Source organism: Pleurodeles waltl, chromosome 11 (genome assembly GCF_031143425.1).
Source record: "Pleurodeles waltl isolate 20211129_DDA chromosome 11, aPleWal1.hap1.20221129, whole genome shotgun sequence".
In the NCBI taxonomy this organism is placed as follows: Eukaryota; Metazoa; Chordata; class Amphibia; order Caudata; family Salamandridae; genus Pleurodeles; species Pleurodeles waltl.
In genome coordinates, this window is record NC_090450.1 from 487,069,980 (window position 1) to 487,092,876 (window position 22,897).

At 44.7% G+C, this 22,897-nt stretch overlaps 1 protein-coding gene across 3 annotated transcripts in view; it reads left to right on the top strand.

The window, feature by feature from the left end:
• The window catches only part of LOC138265806 (zinc finger protein 670-like), a 117,174-nt gene that overhangs the window by 34,085 nt on the left and 60,192 nt on the right, over positions 1 to 22,897 (top strand). For all 3 annotated transcript variants that reach the window (XM_069213866.1, XM_069213863.1, XM_069213865.1), the window contains one exon: positions 20,891 to 20,986. In XM_069213866.1, coding sequence (XP_069069967.1) covers positions 20,891 to 20,986 — 96 coding nt within the window. The remainder of the gene's footprint in view (positions 1 to 20,890; positions 20,987 to 22,897) is intronic.

Genomic DNA, 22,897 nt, shown 5'->3' on the forward strand with positions numbered 1-22,897 from the left:
AGCAAATTACAATGGGCAGAGTATGAAATGATAAGAATGAAAGCCTCTCTCCTACCTAGCCTTTTACCAGTGAATGCTGTAAGTGCATTGCAGGGATTCAATGTTTTCCTGCTCCTTAATACATATGTAGCTTTTCTGTGGCTTTAAGATTCCCTGTATTTCATGAGCTTGGGAAATGCATGGACATTCTTCTTTTTCTGCTCAGTGCCACTAAGCACACCCCAAGCTGTGGTTACAAATAATAAGCAAAGTTTTCCTTGGGGGTGGTCTCATGGTTCTCAGAACCAGTCACAGCTAAGAGTGCAGGAATAGTTTTCTGGCCAATCACAGTCAATCACGTTTGATATACTGATGGGACGTAGTCTGGTGATCCTAATTTGGCTGTTAGCATGAGAGTGCAGCTTGATACATACAGTATTCACTTTAATGTAAGGCCTACTTGTCTCACAAACATAAAAAAAATGAAAACTTATTGCCCGTGTTTAGGGCATCCCTGAGATATTGAGGGGTTCTCCAAATAGGGAACAGATCGTGAAAGAGAAAATAGGGAGTCACCAATAGATAAGGAATGAGGGGAAAACCAAAGAAAAGAAAAAGAGGTAAGCCTTGGGCATGAGAAAAGGTACGACACCAATGAGAGGGATGAAAAAAGAGAAACCGGGATAAATATGTAAGTTAGATGAAGTGAACGGACAGATGAAAGATGGAGGAGTTATCCTGCAAAGAGGGAGGCAGACATTAGTGGCACCAGGCAGGTGATGAAGAAAAAAATAGACATGAGATAAAAGATCAGAAATTCACCAATGAGAAAAAATAACAAGGAAAACATAGACAGCAACAAAGCAAAATAAATTTTTTTTTTAAATGCGAGCAGAAACAGGTTCAACAGGAATAAATAGAGATACCAGAAGAATAAGTTAATAACCTTTGGTAACGCCTTATCAGGTAGAGGCTCTGCCTAGCTACTCATTTTCTTTTCTGTTTATTTCACTATTTCTCTAACTCCGGTATTTCTCTTGGTCCTGTCTGTTTTCTAATTTTCCTCATCTAATAGAAACGTTTATCCGCGGTGTTCATCTAACAGCAACTTATAGCGGCAGATTCTTTGCCTGAGAATAGATACCAAAGCAATACCTCCCCGAAGGAGCGTATGTAAAGTGGTTCAGACCATAACATTCTGGAGGACCGAACTAGCAAAATGCCAGTCATGACAGACCTGATTGTCAAGACAGAATAGTTTTGTAAATGTGCCCATGTAGCAGCCTGACAGATGTCTAGGACAGGGACTTTGGGAACTAACACAGTGGTCACAGCCTTGTCTCTGGTGGAATAGGCTTGCAAGCCCTCAAGGGGTTACTTCATCGCCAGTGTGTAGCAGATCCTTATGCAGAGCACAATCCATCTGGAGATGGCCGTTTATGCACTGCTTTTCCTTTCGTCATTCCATCAAACCCAAAAAGAGTTGATCATTTACGCAGTGTTCCCTGGTGCGATCGATGTAGAACAATGCATTTTTTAGGTCCAGGGGATGGAGTCTCTCTCCCATAGTGTGAAGCTTTGGTCGACGTGGAAAGGTGCCACCACCTTTGGCTGAAAAGAGGCACGGGTGTGGAGAACCAGTTTGTCTAGGAAGAAGCTTGTGTATGACGGGTGTACGGAGAGCACATGTAGCTCGCTAACCCTTCTGGGCAAAGAAATAGCCACCAAGAAGACTGTTTTGATCGTCAGAGGGCAGATATGCATGGCCTCAACAGGCCAATCCATCAACAAGGTTAAAACCAAAGTAAGGTCCCATTGGAATATAATGAAGGGTTTAGGTGGAAATATGTGCTGGAAGTTATTTCAGGAAACGAGTCACAACAGGTGACTTGAACAAGGAAGGCTGATTCGGCAAATGTAAGAAATCTCGAAATGGCTGAAAGTTGCCCTTTAACTATGCCCTAAATAAATCCTTGTTGGCCAAATTATAAATCAAGCAACAATACCTCGTACGAAGGTGCAGAAAGAGGATCAGTATGCTTTTCAGCACACCAAACCACAAACCTGTCCCAATGGCAGGCGTATAGAGTGTTTGTTGATGGACGACCAGCTGCCAGTATGACTTCAGAGACTTCTGAGGGGGGATCAAACACTGTCAGCTGCTACAGCTCAGCTCAACTCCATTCATGAAGGCAGAGCACGTGGCATGCACAAGTTTGGGTGCAGAACCCTGCCCTGTGTTGCAAAGGGAGATCCTTCCAAAGGGGCAGCCTGTCAGGAGGACCAATGCTCAGGAGACTTAGGTACCATACTCTCCATGCCAAATCCAATGCCACAAGGATGATTTGGGTTCAGTCCGTCCTGACCTTCTCAGAACTCTAGGCATTGGTATTGGCAGGAAGGCGTAGAGGAGTCCAGAGCCCCATTTCAGACTAAGGGGGTCATTCTGACCACCGACCACGGGAGCACCGCCAACAGGCTGGCTGTGCTCCCTCGAGCATTCTGACCGCGGCGGTTCAGCCGTGGTCAGAAACGGAAAGTCGGCGGTCTCCCGCCGACTTTCCGCTGCTCGGGGGAATCCTCGATGGCGGCGGAGCGCGCTCCGCCGCCATGGGGATTCTGACACCCCCTACCGCCATCCTGTTCCTGGCGGGTCTCCCGCCAGGAACAGGATGGCGGTAGGGGGTGCCGCGGGGCCCCACTCCCCTGACCAGCACCTCCCAGGGGAGGTGCCCAGAGCTCCTCCAGTGTGTCCCAGACCTCTGCCATCTTGGATTCAGAGGTGTTGGGGCACAATAGACACCTTTGAGTGGCCAGTGCCAGCAGGTGACGTCAGAGACCCCTCCTGATAGGTGCTTACCTCTCTTAGTAGCCAAGCCTCCTTTCTCAGTAGCCAAGCCTCCTTTTTGGGCTATTTAGGGTCTCTCCTCTGGGCTATTCCTCAGATAACGAATGCAAGAGCTCATCAGAGTTCCTCTGCACTTCCCTCTTCGACTTCTGCCAAGGATCGACCACTGACTGCTCCAGGACGCCTGCAAAACTGCAACAAAGTAGCAAGACGACTACCAGCAACATCGTAGCGCCTCATCCTTCCGGCTTTCTCGACTGTTTCCTGGTAGTGCATGCTCTGAGGGCTGTCTGCCTTCACTCTGCACTGGAAGCCAAGAAGAATTCTCCCGTGGGTCGACGGAATCTTCCCCCTGCAAACGCAGGCACCAAACTTCTGCATCACCGGTCCTCTGGGTCCCCTCTCACCCTGACGAGCGTGGTCCCTGGAACACAGGAGCTGAGTCCAAGTGTCTCCCACAGTCCAGTGGCCCTTCTGTCCAAATTTGGTGGAGGTAAGTCCTTGCCTCCCCACGCCAGACAGAAAACCTGTGTACTGCGTGATTTGCAGCTGCTCCGGCTTCTGTGCACTTTTCCAGGACTTCCTTTGGCACAGCCTAGCCTGGGTCCCCAGCACACCGTCCTGCATTGCCCAACTTGCTGAGTTGGACTCCGATATCGTGGGACCCTCCTTTGTGACTCTGAGTCGGCCGCTGTCCTCAGATCTTCTAAGTGCCTGTTCTGGTACTTCTGCGGGTGCTGCCAGCTTCTGGAGGGACTCTCTGAGTTGCTGAGCGCCCCCTCTGTCTCCTCCTCCAAGGGGCGACATCCTGGTCCTTCCTGGGCCCCAGCAGCACCAAAAATCCTCGACTGTGACTCTTGCAGCTAGCAAGGCTTGTTTGCAGTATTTCTGCATGGAAACACTTCTGCATCCTCCAGCACGCTGTGGGACATCTTCTCACCAAAGGGGAAGTTCCTGGCACCTTCCATTGTTGCAGAATCTTCAGCTTCTTCCACCCGGAGGCAGCCCTTTTGCACCTTCATCCAGGGATTTAGTGGGCTTCTGCACCCCCTGGACACTTGCCTGACTCTTGGACTTGGTCCCCTTCTTTTACAGGTCCTCAGGTCCAGGAATCCATCTTCAGTGCTTTGTTAGCAGTTGTGGTTCTTTCAGAATCCCCTATCACGACTATACTGTCTTTCTGGAGTAGTAGGGTAACTTTACTCCTACTTTTCAGGGTCTTGGGGTGGGGTATTTTGGACACCCTTACTGTTTTCTCACAGTCCCATCGACCCTCTACAACCTCCCATAGGCCTGGGGTCCATTCGTGATTCGCATTCCACTTTTGGAGTATATGGTTTGTGTTGCCCCTAGGCCTATGTCTACCTATTGCATCCTATTGTGATTCTACATTGTTTGCACTACTTTTCTAACTGTTACTTACCTTTTTTGGGTTTGTGTACATATAATTTGTGTATATTACTTACCTCCTAAGTGAGGGTATCCTCTGAGATACTTTTGGCATATTGTCACTAAAATAAAGTACCTTTATTTTTAGTAACTCTGAGTATTGTGTTTTCTTATGATATTGTGCTATACAATATAAGTGGTATAGGAGCTTTGCATGTCTCCTAGTTCATCCTAAGCTGCTTTGCCATAGCTACACCTAACAGCCTAAGCTGCTAGAAACACCTCTATTCTACTAATAAGGGATAACTAGACCTGGCACAGGGTGTAAGTACCACAAGGTGCCCACTATAAGCCAGGCCAGCCTCCTACACTGTGCCCGCTGGGATTTCAGGCCCCACTGTAGAGCCCCACATATGCCAGAAGTCATGCTTTAGCAGCAGGATTGAGATGGCCATAAGATCCAGCAGCCTCAGGGTCAGTCTCACGGAAATCCAGCATAGAGGCTGAAACATTGAAATCATATCCTGAAAATCCTGGTCTCGCCCCTTCGGAGGATAGGCAACACTGTGTCCAGAATGGCTTTGATGAAAAGGAAAGTCTGCGAGGGAGTTGTGTAATACTTCAGGATGTCCTCTGGAGTCTGGAGGGGGGTGACGACTGCCTGTGACGCAAGCTCTCTTTCAACAGCCAGCCGTCGAGGTAGGGGTAAGACTGGAAAACCCTGACCTTTGCAGATGGACTGTTACCATCACCTTCATGAACCACAAGGTAATCCGGTAAGACCAAAGCGGGGCACAGCAAACTGTAAATGCTCATGGACCACCTTGAACCAAAGGTGACCTCTGTGGAACCGTAGGACGAGTATATGGAAATATGCATCCTGCAAGTTCAGCGCTACCATCCAGTCTTCAGGGCAGAAAGTATCTGAGCCAAAGTGACAATTTTTAATTTCTCCTTTTTCAGGAAGTAGTTCAGATGGCAGAATAGGGCAGATGCCTCTGTCGTACTTTGGTATCAGAAAGTAGAGGGAATATAAACCAAAACCTACTTGTGATGTTGGCACCCTCTTGATAGGTCCTTTGGCCAAAAGAGACCGTAGTTCCTGATGCAACAGGTAAAAGTGGTTGTATGGCTGCTGATCTGAAGATGGTGGCATGGGAAGCGGTGTTTCTGTGGATGGAAGTGAGTAACCCCTTTAAACAATTAGGAGGACCCAGTTGTCCGAGGTTATAGACTGCCAATGGGGCAGGTGGTGCTGGATCCTGCCACCGACCAATTGCCCCTGATGATAAGAGGCAATATTAAAGAGGTTTGGAGGCTGCAGTTGCTAGGGCGTCGTGGGTTGGGCAAATCTCTGCTCTTGTGTCCCAAGAGGCTCGTGGGAGCTGTTTCCGTAACCACTAAAGGACTGGGGAGCCTGCTGGCCGTGGTGGCTGGGGAAAAATGGAAATGGCTGGTAGCCCCTACTGTAACCCTGGAAGGGGTGAAAAACTGAATGGGGCTAGTGTGAGGCCGTGGAGCATCCTAGTGAGCAGGCGGTGGTCCTTCTGTCCTTAAAGCTCTTTAGCACCGAATCTGCCTTATCATCAAACAGGTGAGTGCCATTAAAGGGCATGTCTGTAAGGGATGCCTGGACATCCCCTGGAAAGCTAGTTGACCTCAGCCAGGTGTGGTGACTGTGTCACAAACGAAGCAGTTGTTCGACCTAGCAAGTCAGTCATGTCCAGTCTGCAGCATATTAGCCACATCCCTGCCATCGCCAGTTGCCTGGAACAGGATGGCACGGGCCTCCTCTGAGGCCATGGACAGCACTTACGTAACAGAATCAGAGTGTGTGGGAATACCTAGGGGGCACACAGTGTTGATGGACAGCAGTGCAAGGCAGGTGGAAGAGAAACTCCTCTTGTCGAAGGTGTCCAGCCTCTTGGATTCCCTATATGGTGGTGTGGTAGCCAGTGCACCAGGGATAACCTAGGATGTGGAGGCCTGGACGACCAGGCTTTCTGGGGTCAGATGGTGAGTGATTGAAGCTGGATCCCCAAGAAAAGGGTGATGGTCACTGGCAGTCGTCCTGTGCACAGGAGCAACTGTGCAGGGCTTGGCCAAGGCCCTGAGCAGGATATCAGTGAGAGTTTCATTAAAGTGGAGGATACCCCCTGGTTGAAGACGCTGGGGCCTGATTATGATCTTGGTGGATAGAATACAATGTCACAAACTTGACGGACATTCCCTCTGCATCATGACGAATTCCATAGGATATAATGAAATCGTAATACAGCGGAGGGGATATCCGTCACGCTTGTGATGGAGTAACCCCATCCACTAGATCATAATCAGGCTTTTAGTCTTGACTGCCACTGAGGGCAGCATAAGTTCTAGAATCTCGGCCCTCCTAGTTACCATGGCAAATGAACCCCCTTACTCTGTAGCCACACTAGAAGGAGAGAGTAGGCCAGTGTCCGCGAGCCATCCAGACCACTGGCTTCCAGTCCCTCATATACGTTATCCTCAGCCAAGGAATTTTTCAGTTGGTCGGGATAACTATAAGGATCCCTAGATCCACTCCAGTAGTATACCCCACAGGACCTGTCAGTAAAGAGAGGCGCTGACTCCAACCCAGAGATTCTTGGTCCGTTGGCACTGGAGTCAATGCTGGATGACACTTATCAGGCTCAATGTTCAAGTCTGGTATAAAGATGGTTTCGGCTCCAAAGAGAGGTGTTAGCAGTGCTCAGAATGGCAACACAGGAATGGACTCCTTAGAAAGTCGCAGACTGACAGCCGGAGCTGATCCGGATCCAGGAACCTGGCCTAACTGGTGCCGAGGGCGAACCAGTTGGTGGGAATCCACTTGGGGCACCTGCCAAACTCATAATTCTCACAAGTGCTGCAGAGGTTCAGCCTGGCCAAACATTAGGTGCATGGCCTCATAAAAATATTTCAAGTGGGCAGGAGCGGTCCAGGTCTAGGAAATTCTGGGAGGAGCGAAGCAGACCCAGACTCATGCTCCGCAACTGATGTGTGGGAGCGGCGCCTAGACATGTGTCTTTGTTCCCGCGCCTCGTTCAATGATTTGGACTGGTGCTGTGAAGTCAAAGAATGCTTTGACTTCTTGGATTTCTTTTTCTCGTGGGACTTGCTTGAGGGAAATTTTGAGCCTGATGACAACCGGTGGGAACACCTCTGAGAGCAGGCCCAGGACCTTCCTCACAACCAGGACCTGGATTGGAGCAGAGTCATCCAGTGTTGGGTGACCTGGAGCTTCAGGAAACACTCCCGGACCGACTTGGGGTTTATCACTTGACAGTCTGGGCAGGAATTGGAGTCGTGGCCCAGCTCCAGGCACCGAAAGCAAACCAGGTGGAGTTCTGTCACAGACATCTGCCTAAGACAGGATCCAAAGGGTTTAAACCCCACAGGATTTTTAGGGGACATACCTAACTCACACTGAGAGCTAAGGTCAAAAACAATTTCGACAAAAGGACTGAGGTACCTCTCTCTGTATCTCTGCTGATGGAGTGGAAAGAAAAGGACTGATGTCATGTAGTGCATACATAGACATCGCTCACGTTACTTCTGGCGTGGATGATGCCGCTGATGTGGAGCCGATCTACCCCACCTACCAGCATGCAGAGGGCATGCTCAAGATTTTCTGGATCCAGTCGGACACCTGACGAATATTCTAAGGCAAGGAATCTGCAGCTAAAAGACTCTGTTAGGAGGGAAAAATTAGAACACAGACAGGACCAAGAGCAACATAGGAGTCTGAAAAATAGTGAAATAAATAGAAAATAAAAATTGAGAGAAATAGGGGAGGAGAAATATATTGCAGCATGGAGCGCAAGTGGTTCTTGGTACAGTATCCCTGTGTCCCCTGCTTCTGATGTCGCAATACCTGGTAGAATCAATGTTTTCCTGCTCTGGAGATTAGAGTTCTGAGTACTCTGAAGTGCTTCCAGTGATTACAATAAGCTGCTCCCTAACAGATTATTAGACTTCTGGATAGGAAGAGTTAACGCTATGTGTATTTTCAAAATGGGCATGTGCTGTCCCATTGCCAGGTCTTGATACCAGTGACGGTTGGTGGCACATGATTGTAGTTAGTGGGTAACGCCCTTTGTCTGTGGTAGGCCTAGTGAGTAGGCTCTCTTCTAGTCCTCTGTGGTAAAGTCTGCCATTACTGTAACACCTGCTCTCCCTTCGTATGAGATATATGTTCAGTGTGAGGGCCTGTGTTTGAGGAAATGGCCTACCTGAATCTGGGGGCACCATTGTGTATCTTTGGACCTCATATTGTGTGTGTTGTCCTAGAAACCAGTAGGCCTTGCTGATGAGTGCATCCTCTATTCTCCTGTTTGCTCCTGCGCTGCTTATTTCTCTTCCCCGATACTTGTGCAAGCCAGTGCAGCTCACTTAGTTGTGCAGCTGCTTTGCATAAAGAACTGCAACAGTGGAGCATAGGCAAGATCTTTGTGTTTACCCTACCAATCTGAGCAAGATTCAGCATGCCTGTGGCCTTTAAGAAGGAAAACTGACCAAATGGAAGAGATAAAGGGCATGGCCACGTCCTATCGTGCGGTCCAAAGGACGTGCTGTGTGTCAATCTACTGTATACAGTAGTTAGCTCGTGAAGGTAAGCTCCTGCAACGGCTCCTAATTGGCTGAAGTCTGTCCGCATCGATCTCACAGCACCTGGAAGCACTAAGGAAAATCTCCTGTAGCGATGATCACAGTGAGACACAAGACAGTAAAAAGGAAAAAGACTGTTTGTGTCTTTTATTTCTCAGAGTAGATGAACCCACAACATGAAGCACCAGCTGACAGTAACTCTCCCATTCCTTCCAGCACTTGACAACCAACCGCCTGTCATAAGATTCCATGGAATCTTATGACACATTTGGAACATGGTGACAACAAACGATTTAAAGGCACAGCATAAAGAAACACATACCAAAACAGATACTACATACTAAATCACCTTCCCCCTTTAAAAGCTAACCAAAAAATTAAATGATAAAATACAAAATAAAACACAATTCAAATCTTAAAACATAGTAATACAAAAACTTTAGAATTCTCTAATACAATTCAAAGTCTTTAAATTTGCTTGGCACCCTTACTTGACGGACAACCACCGATCTCGTACTTGAACACAGAGGCGGTCATTCTGACCCTGGCGGTCAAAGACCGCCAGGGCGGAGGACCGCGGGAGCACCGCCGACAGGCCGGCGGTGCTCCAATGGGGATTCCGACCGCGGCGGTAAAGCCGCGGTCGGACCGGCACCACTGGCGGGCTCCCGCCAGTGTACCGCCGCCCCATTGAATCCTCCAAGGCGGCGCAGCTTGGTGCGCCGCCGAGGGGATTCCGACCCCCCCTACCGCCATCGGACCGCCGGGATCCGGATGGCGGTAGGGGGGGTCGCGGGGCCCCTGGGGGCCCCTGCAGTGCCCATGCCACTGGCATGGGCATTGCAGGGGCCCCCGTAAGAGGGCCCCTACATGTATTTCACTGTCTGCTGCGCAGACAGTGAAATACGCGACGGGTGCAACTGCACCCGTCGCACAGCTTCCACTCCGCCGGCTCGATTCCGTGCCGGCTTCATCGTGGAAGCCTCTTTCCCGCTGGGCTGGCGGGCGGCCTGAAGGCGACCGCCCGCCAGCCCAGCGGGAAAGTCAGAATTACCGCCGCGGTCTTTCGACCGCGGAACGGTAACCTGACGGCGGGACTTTGGCAGGCGGCCTCCGCCGCCCGCCAAGGTCAGAATGAGGGCCAGAGTGTCATGTAACTTTCCTGCCATTTGATTACATGCAATACCTCTACTGGCGAGATGCTGAATATTTTGTTGTGAGAGAACAGAATTATCATCAACACATTTAAAATCCTGACAAACATCAGTGGAAAGCATAGAATCTTCTGGATGTTTTGCTTTACAAACATTTTGATAAATGTGAGCCTGCAAATCAGAAATAGGAACTACACTATCTCTGTTTCACCACCCTTTCCCTTGTAACAAAAGTGACGTTTTTGTATCTTTTTGTACTTTCGCAGGGGACATGAACTTTGTTTCCCCCTTTAAACATTTGTTTTAAAAAAAATTAAAACCCAATTACCTACTTCTATTTTAACTTCGTGAACATTATTCTTTTTATCATAATAGTCCTTCTGTTTGATCTGTTTAACTAGTGCATTCTTCCTAATAGTCTCACAATCTATAGCAATGTCCTTACTATTAGGGGCTAATCTCAACCACTGAGGAATAAGTTTAGATTTAGGATCTCTGCCTCGAAGCACTCTGAAAGGAGAAAAATTTGTTGTGGAATGAGGAGTTGTTACATACGCCCAGATTTTTTCTTTTAGAAAAGTTTCCACATCAAGGTTCAATGAAACGGCAGTCTGAATACCTTCTTTCAGTATACGATTAGCCCGCTCTACTAAGCCATTAGAAGATGGACTATATAGAGCAACTTTTATGTGTGAAATATCTAGACCTGTCAAAAACTCATTCATTTCTTTTGAGACAAAATGCATACCATTGTCTGTGACAATATTGCGTGGAGAACCCTCAATTTGGAAAGTCTTCTTTAAAAAATCAATAGCTGTTTTCGTACTAGGTGATTCAACAAAATCGTAATAGATCCATTTCGAAAAATAATCTACTAGCACAATAAGGTAACGTTGTTGTCTCGGAAGAATAAGGAAAGGATAAGAGTAGTCTAAAGCAACCTTCACCCAAGGAGATTCAGGCATCTCCACAGGAAATAAAGGTTTGTGTGTAGTTTTCCAATGTTTGTCTGAAGCAATACAATGAGGACAAAGTTCAATAAATTGAGAAACTGCTTTGTCTATACCTGGCCACCAAAAATGTTGTTTAAGTTTTTTAACAGTGGCTGAAATTCCTAAGTGTCCCTCATGTGCCATCGAACACAAACGTTTCCTTATTGCAGTAGGTGGTACAATTAAATCTTTGCGTACACATATTTGATTTTCACACGACAATTCCGATGCCACTTGTGCAAAACATTTGAGATCACCTGAAAGTGACTTATCTTGAGGCCAACCCACATTTATGAAAGGTAATACTTTTTTTAATACTTCATCCTTATCCACAGCCTCCAACCACTCTTGTTCCGAAATAATACCTTCACAGCTTGATATTACATCAACAACAGCTACAACACATTCTTTTTCTTCGCAAATCTCACTGTGAGCTTCCCTGAGAGGTAAGCGGGATAAACAGTCTGCCCTGAAGTTCTTTCAACCTTGCATATACTTGATCTTAAAATTGTACTCTTGTAATTTGGACAGAAGTCTTACTAACCTTGCAGAAGCTTTTCCCAAACCACTACCACTTAAAAGAAAAACAAAAGGCTTATGATCTGTAAATAATTCAAATGATGTACCCCAAACGTAAGTTTTGAATTTCTCCACCGCCCAAGAACATGTAAGAGCCTCTCGTTCAATGGTACTGTATTTCATCTCTGCTTCACTGAGGGACCTAGAAGCAAATGCAACTGTGTTCTCTTTATTATTAACCCACTGTCCAAAAACAGCCCCCAGCCCCTTCAAACTAGCATCAGCGGATATGAATGATTTATACTGAGAATGATAAGGCTGCAACATGGGTGCATTAATAACTAACTCCTTCATTTCTTCGAAAGCTTTGTTAATTTGTGTGGACCATTCAAATTTAACCCCTTTTTTGAGCAAAGATATCAAAGGTTGTACTAACATGGCATAACCCGGCACGAAACGTGCATAATAGTCACACAACCCAAGAAATTATTTGAGAGAGTCTTTGTCTGTGGGCGGAGGTGCCAACTTAATAGTCGTCACATTGCAGGCCTTAGGCTTGATGCCCTCACTAGTGATAGTATGGCCTAAATACTCAACTTCCTGTAGCATAAACTTGCATTTATTCAACTTTACTGTCATGCCACACTTCATCAGAGTACTAAAAACCTTTTCTAACTTAGCAACATGTTCCTCAATAGTTTCTGTGAATACCAGAATGTCATCCTGGAAAGCCTGGATTTGTGTCTCATGGCCAAACAAAGAATCCATAAGTCTTTGAAACACACTGGCAGCAGATGCCAGACCAAAAGTTGACCTTAAATACTTAAAGGCACCAAATGGTGTCACAAACGTAGTCAAAGCCTGAGACTCTTCACTCAAAGGTACCTGGTGATAAGCAGAGTGCAAATCTATTGTGGAAAAGTATTTTGCATTACCCACATTAGCCACCATCTCCTGTATATGTGGCAATGGATGGCAGTCTACAATTATATTTTGATTCAATGACCTGAGGTCAACGCATAACCTTAAATCCCCAGAATGTTTCTTGGTCAAAACAATTGGAGAAACCCATTCCGAAGAATCAGTAGGGGCAATAACCTTCTCCTGAACCAGTTTGTCTAAAAGTTTTCTTAAATCAGCTCTGGCACTTAAAGGAACAGGCCTCACTTTATGTGTGATGGGTACGGCATCTTTTTTTAACTTAATCACATGCTCAAACACCTTTACAGTGCCAATGTTATCCTTGAAAACAGCTGGAAATGTCCCCAATAACGAATCCACTATATCACTGTCTGATGATAAATATCAAACAGGCATATCACCAAGAACAATAGGTTCAATGTGTCCAGGACGCAGATGAATGCCAAGTCTTGCTAAATCTTTCCAGCCAACAATGTCACGACCTTTAACTGCAATGTACATTTTTGTTACAACATTCCTCCCTAAACATTCCAAAGTTGAAATAAAAAACCCTAATAAGTCCACATCTTGTTCACCAAAAGCTTTTGGATTTATATCAGGTGAAATAAGACACGTATCAGAAGGCCAATACTTACGAAATGTCACATCACCTAAAATCGTTACAGGGGCCCCAGAATCTGCCATAACAGTAATAGATTTCCCATCAATAGTTGCTTGACAAAAAGGCCCTTTGATTTTCTTGTCAGGAGCCAAATTGACATGATTCAAATCATGAATGTCAATGTTTAACAAGACATTAGAAAATCTATTAAGGCAGTCTTGGAGATGACCATCATTGTCATTAACATTCACGTTACTAATCTTCATCTTGTTACCATTACCTGAAGAAGTCATACAAACTACCTGGAAGTGACCAATTTTCCAACATCGTAAACGTTTTTTACCTAGTGCAGGACATGAGGGAAAATGTCCTAAATGATTCCTTGAGCCACATCTGTAGCACACAGAACCAGAACCCCTCTTCCCTTTAAAAACGTTGTTGATTGCACAAATAGAGGAGTCGTCAACCACTAGGTTGACTGGAGAAAGACCTTCCTGGTTACCGCTGCCATGTGCACTCTGACCAGAAAGTACTTGTGTTGTTAGGATGGATCTCTCTATGGCTCTAGCAGTGTCTATCGTTTCTGATAAGGTAGGGTTTCTGCAGGTCAAATGACGTTCTTGGACTTTCTTCGAATAACAGTTGAAGACAAATTGGTCCCTGATGTAGATATCCACATTATTTTCAAATTCACATCTGGACGCTAATACCCTCAATGTAGCAATGAACTCCTCCACCGACTCATCGCTGGCTTGCTTGGCTTTGAAAAAATTGTGTCTTTCCAAGAGAACGCTAGGTTCTTCTGTATATTGTTTACCCATACGAGTTTTTGCCTCCAAATAAACATTCCAAGCAGCCTCATCACCATCTAGCCTAGGGATAATTGGCAGATTGTCAAATACTCTTTGTCCAGCAACACCTAAATGGTTGAATAATAACGCCATTTTCCTAGCAGGTGAATAGTTAGTGGCATCAATGGCCGCTAGATAGTTCTCAAAAATCCGGAGCCATTCCTTCCATTTAATCTCAGGTTTGCCAGCTTGCTGCAAAAAGGGAGGTGGTTGTACAGCTCCTTGTACTGTAGCCATTGAGTGAAAGCACAGAGGATAATCCTTCAGAGGCTTACTCAGACAGAAACAATAGTGGGTTACTAGGCAACGTGGAATCCTTCAGAGGCTTGTTCAGAGATAAGCAATAGCATGTTGCTAGGCAACGAGGCCTCAGACACTCAGAAACTGAAAGAAAGCAGCTTTTTTTTTTTTAAGGAAACAAAATAGCTGCCCTGCTATTTTCGACAAAATTTGCCTCAACGATAGCCAATGCTTCCCTGGGCCGGTTTCTTTCCTCAAAGCAGGAAGTATTCTTTCGTCGGTGGGTTCAGGAAAAACTTAACCCCACTCCTGGTACCAAAAATGTAGCGATGATCACAGTGAGACACAAGACAGTAAAAAGGTAAAAGACTGTGTAAAATATAAGACCACAACGATCAAGTCTTGTGGGCACAGTTCCTCAGTTTAATCGATATCGCCTCAGCCATCCATCTCACCATCATCAACCGTCACCTCGCGTCCCCGTCATTCTATCTCTCGAACCACACATCTCCCTTTTACTGTATACAACAAACAAATTGATACAGAAATAGTGTTCCCACATAACCAGGACATCAACTAAAATGAGTAGAAACAGAAACTATGTACACACCAAACATATGAACTAAACATTATCAAACCTACCTATCCGCTAAATATAAGTTTAATACATGTTATCACACAACACCATAAACACCACCTTTGTCAAATGAGAACATAGTCTTTAAGATGTCCAGGACTTATTTTCCTTCTGCTGCTTCTCCTTATTCCATCAAATTCATCAGTGTCATGTCGACCATTATTTTGTGTTTGTGACCAATCATTGTCTCTGATACCTCTGGACCTTTCAGTACTTTCACACGTTTCCACCACCCCTTTCAGCCGAACCACTCTGTTCATGTTCCATATCTTTCCATCTGAAGTTTTGACAGCATTTTTGAATAGTTTAATCACATGAAGAGGTCTAGTGAACTTTGACCCCTCTAGACATCCAACTGGCGCCTTCACCTTCACCACATCACCCACAGCTATATTAATTTTACATACTTTCTTTCTTCTTTCAAACTCTTGCTTTCTTTTATGTATGAGCCTTTCTTCTCTATCTCTCCACTCCGTGTGAACCAAATTATATCAATTTTTTATCCACTCCATCCATCCAGGAGACAACTTGGTATTGGGTATCCTTTTCCTAAACAGTTCAAAAGGGGATCTGCCAGTAGTTGAATGTGGAGAGAACCGATAGGCTGTAATCCTTTTCAAGAGTTTTGCTCGCCAATTCAGAGCGTTCACCTTTGCAAGTTGAATGCTTTCCTTTATGTACTTGTTGAATCTTTCAACTTCACCATTAGTTTCAGGATGATATACTGCTGACCTCTTATGAGATATGCCACAATTACTCATAAAGTTCTCAAAGACTGTCGAACAAAATTGTGGTCCATTATCTGACAATAATGACTTTGGAAAACCCTCTTTCCTAAAAATGTCTTCTAAGAAAGTCATCACACTAGAAGAGGAAACCTCATGCACATTTTTGACTTCCACCCACCTGGAATACAAATCTATTAATACAATTAGATATGGCATAGAATGTTCACCCGGTAAAGGACCAACAATATCTATTGCTACCTCATCCCAGGGCTTGCATGGTAAACTTCTACAATACATAGGTGCATTACGAGTTTTTAGAATTTTGTCACTCCGTGCACATTGTATACACTCTCTAACCACACGCTCCACTTCTACATCCATACCTGGCCACCAAAAATGTGCTCGTAAATTTTCTTTTGTCTTAACTATCCCAAGATGACCTTCATGGGCTTGATTCATTATCCTGAATCTTAATACTTTTGGTGGAATCAATCTTGTTCCCCTCAACAATATACCTTTATCCACCGCCAATTCATCTCTCATCAACCTCCAAACTTTTCCTAGAACCTCAAATTTACTAGTCTCTAAACTTTGTGGCCACTCTTACCACAACGATAGCATTCTCCTTTGAATTTTACTATATCTTCCTTTTTCTTCTCACTTCCACTTCCTTTGCTTCACTTCGCATACTATCTCCTCTACCTTTGTACATTCTCCACTCATTAACTTGTTTCCACTTAATTCCTTAACACACCTCAGCATGTGTTCTACTCTTTTTGCCACCATAATCATTTCTTTCAAAGGTGGTTCATCTTTCACCCACAGCTCTTCCCTAATTTTATCACTACAGCACTTTAATACGAACTGATCTCAGATTCTCTCATCCACCAATGCCCCAAATTTACATGACGCTGCCAACTTTCTCAAACTAGATACAAAATCCTCCACTGACTCTTCTTTTCCTTGTTCCCTTTTTCCAAAATAATATCGTTCCATTATCGTACTCACCCTTGGTAGATAATATTTGTCTAACTTCATAACAAACGCTTCATATTCATTCAAATTCCTACTTTCTTCAGTAGATAAATCAGGCAAATTTTCTAAAACCTCCTGTCCCTCACCCCCCAGACAGTGTAACAATAAAGCGTGTTTTCTTTCTGCACTCAGTGTCGGTCCACACACTCTAGCATAGTGGATAAATATATTTTTCCACTTGCTCCAAGGATATATCGGATCACCTGGACTGCTAAAAAAAAATGGAGGTGGTGTTACGTTCTGCATTATTCTGATAAACTTGACATAAATACAGAACAACACACTGAATGTCAAGTCCTCAACTGCACCAATGTGTATCTGATTCAGTGGATCACCCCTCCTTCAATGTCCTTGTCACTGTGCCTTCCTTTGTAACATAAGTGTATTTCTTGCTTCACTGTTTTGTCTGGGTGTGCCTGTCACCGTATGTTCCACACGACAGGCAAACAAAAATTGTACTCTTGTATAAGGTGTGCCTGTCACCGTTCCAATGCAGTTCACAATTATAGTTAACAAGCGTAGCAAGGTAAAACTTCCCTTTACGACGTTCAAATAACAATCCCTTTAAGGACACCGATTTTGTTGGACACGCCTCCAAACAGACGTTATTCATGCAGCGTCGCTATCCTCACCGCTCGTTGCTTCTTAGAAGATTAACATGCTGGTTCGGAGAAACCGCATGCTTCCAATGCGGTCCGACTTTAATATCCTGCCAAAACGGATTGCGCAGAGGCTACACCCTCTTTAACCAATGCTCAAACGATCGCTAGACAGCGCGTCAAATAGAGCCTTCCAAATGGTGAGTACGACTGGTGACTCACAAATATCCAGATGTTGAGGCGACAACCACCTTCGTCGCCAGATGTAAACTATAAAACCACAACGATCAAGTCTTGTGGGCACAGTTCCTCAGTTTATTCGATATCGCCTCAGCCATCCATCTCACCATCATCAACCATCACCTCGCGTCCCCGTCATTCTATCTCTCGAATGACGGCGATCGCGTGCGGTGATCGCGTGTGCTAATACATCACAGACTGTTTGTGTCTTTTATTTCTCAGAGTAGATGAACCCACGACATGAAGCACCAGCTGACAGTAACTCTCCCATCCCTTCCAGCACTTGACAACCAACTGTAGCTATTTTAAGATGCCTGATGCTCCTAGGACTGGGTTATAAATAACAAAATACACATTTGAATTTCGAAGTGTAGCACACGATATGAGAGTATGGTTAAACTTGCCTTACATGGCACAATATTGAGGTGTAACCTGACCCTTGTAGTCCAGAATCTAATTTCCTCATTTACGTTCAGCAAACCTCTCTTCACCAGCACAGAGGAAAGGATTTGTTTAGAGAAAGATGTTGCCAAAATTCATTCAAGAGCCACAAATTGACACTACGACTGAAGAAGAAAGATTGCAGTCGCTATAACCTGAGAAAAAATAGACTAGTCATTGGGCTTAGATCCTGTCTAAACTGATCTCAAGAACTGCAGTTTCCCAGCTGCTTTGAGCCCCGCTGTGAAGACTTACTACCTCTGAAGCAAAGCCTGTCTTACATGAAAATGCTGCTGCTGCTGCTCCCGCTGCCCAGCTCACCCAGGACGAATAACTCTGATGCAGAGATTGAGCCTCTGACCCAAGTCCAGAGTCTCACTAATGAGTACTGTTAACAACCAAGTGAAAAACACTTGAAACTCTGAAGTGAAGCATTTTCTTTTAGTGGGTTGCCCTTAATCTACTTTTCTCCTTTTGCTTTATCCCCATTGGCTTTGTAACAGAAAGCTGGTCCCTGAAACTTCTGTCTTTCCCATTGCAGGGCACCAGATTAGAAAAGGTTAATCGCTTATGGTCCCTGGTTTGAGCCTCTGCGCTCCATGTGCATGGAGCTCACCTACCAAGAACCACCATGTTCAGACAATCTGCTTGGAAATAGTCTTCTCTCTGCTTATACCACCAGTGCTCAATATTGACCAGCATGACTGCCAAAGTTGAACAAAGGCAAACCCTGCGATGACTGTGCATCAGCAAAAAACACCCCAAACAATATCCAGACTGAAAGAAATATGACAGCCATTCTGAACTGCTTGTGCCAACCAGATGCACAGTGCCTATGCCCCATGAAAAAATATGGATATGCCGGTCTTACGTTTGTCTGGATTTTGAAAAATTACAAAGAACTGAGCTGTATCCGTAAGGAAAAGTTCGATTGATCCATTTTTGGATACAGTATTTAACTTTGATCTATCAACGTTTGCTGAACTATTGTACATCGGGGAAATAAAAGTTTTCTTTCTTTCCTTGCACTAACAAGGAATGGCCACTCAGTTGCGCTTTCTTTGTGTGTTTACGGTATCTGGGTGTCTGCACCAACATCACTCTGCAAAAGTAATCCATGAATGCTGAACCTCCCTCCCACATGAGAATCAAAGCCCAAAAAGGTCGTCTGTGAATTTTTACCATCTTGGGATAACTGAAATAACTAGTCAGAAGGAATGCCTAGCCCCCCTTCTATTCCACAGCTTCTGGAGATCTGTCCTGCTAGTAGACACCTTAGAGACAGAAGTAAAATGGAGAAAGAATTTGGAAAGAGAGCATAAGTATTATTTGAGAAGTGGCAGGCAAGCTAGAAAGTAAGAAAAGAGGCTATGGCAGACAAAAGAACACCAGTGAAACCACGATAGACACTTCCATTGGACAACATGTGGCCCTCATGGGACTGCAGTTTATTAGTCATGCTTACCTTTGGACCCTCGCCATCTAATATAGCACAGAAAGTGTGCTAATGGGCCCCTCCGCATATTTTGAAGAGTTAGAAGTTGGGTTTGATTACAGTGGCAGTTTCCGAGGAGGCAAACTGTTCTTAAAGCTCTTTATACCTTGCTTTTTGCAAAACTCTTAAAAGACTTGTGGCACACTAAATAGACATACATGACTAATAAAAGACCTACATTTGACAAACATTTGCTTTGGGCGATTATGTGCCACTTGTACTTAAACATAAAGTTGATAGCCATTATTATTGCTTCAAGTGAGATCTTGTATGCCTTTTATCAGATTCGGAAAAGGTTTCACTCCAGACCTATTAGCGTTGTGAATTCCGAACTGGCCTTTACTTGCCACATAAATTCAATATATGAAAAGTAAAACAGTTGACATAAGCAAGCCGATTCAAAGGCGCCACTGCCGCCATGAGCATGAAGGAGAGGAAAAAAAGGGAAAAATAAGTTGGCTCGCAGTCAAACTTATCGGCAATCATGCAGTTACCCGTGTAACGGGGTCAGTGACCAAGGCGTAACAAAACCTCCTTAAGGAGTGACAAACATGAAGCATTTACCAATGATGATAAAGGATTTTTGAAAGGCAAGGCCACAGACGAGCGATAGTGATGAGCATGCAGTAGGTGTGGTTAAAAGCCCACAGATAGATTACAACACGTCAGAACGCTTCTGCGCTTGACTGAAAAAGGAGCTAATCTGGCTTTCCTTGAAAATATACCCACAGCTGACATATGTGAAGCAGCTGCGTGGTCCACTACACTTCTGTTCAACAAACACTACTCTGTGGATATTCTAGCATGTCAACAAACAAGAGTCGGCCAAGCTATCCTAAGAACTCTGTTTCAGTCCTCTACAGCATCCTCCAGCTAGCCACGACTTAGGGTAGTACTGCTTTACAGACTATGCAGAGCATGTTTATCTACTGCCAAACAAGCTGCAAATGGAATATGTTACTTATGTGGCAGAATATGTTGCTTACCTTGCAAGCATCTGGTCATAGCATGTAGTGAAATAGATTCACAGGTGCCTACCCACCTCCCAGGGGTGTAACAAAGGCCCCCGCAGCCCCACGCTCTAGATGGCGCCCCTCAGCACAGTACACTGTCCAAGGGCAGTAGGCTCCTGACTGGGTCCAGAGGGAAGGGGGCCTCCTACAGGTACTTTGCAGGGCGGGCCTTTAAGTTTCGTTATGCCTCTGCCACCTCCTCGAAAGTCTTTGGTTGTTTCATAGGTACATTTCTTTTACTTAATCTCTTTGTACATAACTTCTTGCATGATCATCACATGTTCCTGTTCTGACGCTCCACCTTTACCCTCGCCCACTGTGTGGAAAACAGTCTAATAACGGAGCAGATGCCTATGTGCATTAGCAACTAAAGGAGGAGTCACTATACCTTGTGACTCGAAAAACGTCTTTAAAAAAATCGAGTAGCAAACGTCCAAGCCCAACACTAGATTGCAAGAGCATGTGAATCTAGTGCACTACAGCCGATGATGAGATGCGGGCAGGGTAAGTAACATATTCCTTTCTTGTGATGGATTTCTTTTGTTGTTATAATACACTTAATATTTTTATGTGTTACAGAATATGAGGTTGTTTCAGTTCGTATCAAAAATGAGGATGACACTTCTTTCTTGGTCCCAGAGAACAGTGTGAGGTTAAGCGTCAGCACAACCATGGGTTAGTAAATAACATTCTTTGCATGTAATGAGATTTTATTATTTTAGTCACAGTGAGCACTACCAAAAGTCAACCTTCGTTTTACTCTCAGCAGTGTCAAGTGTTGTCCACCATACAATACCTACATAGACAGTGTGTATTATTCTCCTGCCGTCCAGTGACATGACTCTGGAATGAAGAGATTTGTGACTGGATGGCAGCCAAATGTTATCGTACTCTTTGCACTACATCACTTTTAAAGCAGCGTTCGCAATGAAGTCATGCATCGGTCAGGTCAACAAAAAGTAGGCCAGGTTCCAATATGGTACATGTGTCATCATGAAACTGAAAACACAGCCTGTGCCTCCTGATCGTCAAGACCTGTGGTTAATAATCGTCCATTTAGGCATAGCACTGCTTCTTGCATTACTTTGTTGGGCTGGGTATTGTATGCCTTTATCCTTCTTGGTGTGACGTAGGTGCAGGCCTTTACTCTTAGGGCAGGTTCAGCCACTGGATGACAGGAACGTATGCCCAATATGCATGGCGGGCAGCAAGGCACCAATCAACATTCTTTACGATTCCACCCAAAGACTGGTTGTAGCATGGTTGTAAGCTGTTGGGTAGATTACCAAAACTACATCTGCTCTTCAGCCAGGGAGCAGTACATGGAGTGCATGTATTCCTATAAGTGTGACTCGCAGACCACCACTCTATCCCAACAAGAGCATGCATGCTAAGGTCCACTTGCAACCCCTCTACTAACATTGCATCCTTGTTTCCAGCAGGCAAAGAGTATTTTGACCTCAGCTCAGTGTACATTGGGAGAACTTTAAAATAGTCTCTTAACCTTATTGAGGGACATTTAGAAATAGATGCGTGTATTACAGCTTGTGGTTTAGGCCTTGATAACGAGCTACAGGCCAATGCTATCCGAAAACAAGGAATGTATTCAGACCTTCCTTTCGCTATGACACTATAGACGCGGAACCTTAACCTTTAATGCTGTAAACTTAACCATGATGGGGAAACGTGTTATTCCTCCTTTGGTGGAGGGGGACATTTATTCTCCCTTGTTAACGAAGATACTTGCTTCTCCCTTCTCAAAGACGTAGCAGCATTGATAATATGGCTACTATACATTTCCTAATGATATAATCCCTCTCGCCCTTTTTTATGGAAAAGGGTTCAGTCGAGAACCCCCAATTACTAAGTCTGTGCTATAATGTCGGCTGACACCACGGAAGGCAGAGAAAGATAGGATATTTAATAGCATTCGTCAGTAGCACTGTAACAGATCAAGTGCTTTGAGCTACAAAGCTTGAAAGAATGTCCTTTATACTTCAGGATGTACAAAGAGAAACAAGCAGTGCGTGTGCATACACAGCATTTTTCCTTCACTACTTTCACAAAATCTGTCTTTCATTGTGAGGTAGGGAGAAAAGCATTTTGCTTGCATGTTCTTGTGTACCATCTGCAAGTGGGAGAGTCTATGGGGAAAAGGAGTGGAAGTCCTACAGGAGGAGGAAATTTAAGAAGCGAAGGGTGAAGATAGAGCATTTCCTTACACCGAAGAGACTCTTATTTCAGTGATACTCTGCAGAAACGCATTCCAGAATTGATGGCAGAGGAGATGAGTGAACTGTGCCTTCTTTCTTCAGAATGGAGACAGACCTTACAAAAAATATATTTGAGACTATTTTTGTTCAAAATGTGCGTTATAGAAATCTAAAACGCGATACATGATTATGAATGATAAATATTATAGTGGAATACAAAATGTTATTAAATCTATATAAAACATACAAACAGTGCCTTATCAGAATAGCTGGGTTTGTTCTCAACACTGGCTGAAATATTTTAGGTAAATGACCTCACGCTATCCCGTTCTTTGCTGCTGTCCTTAGAGGCTGGCATGGTGTTTCAAATTTA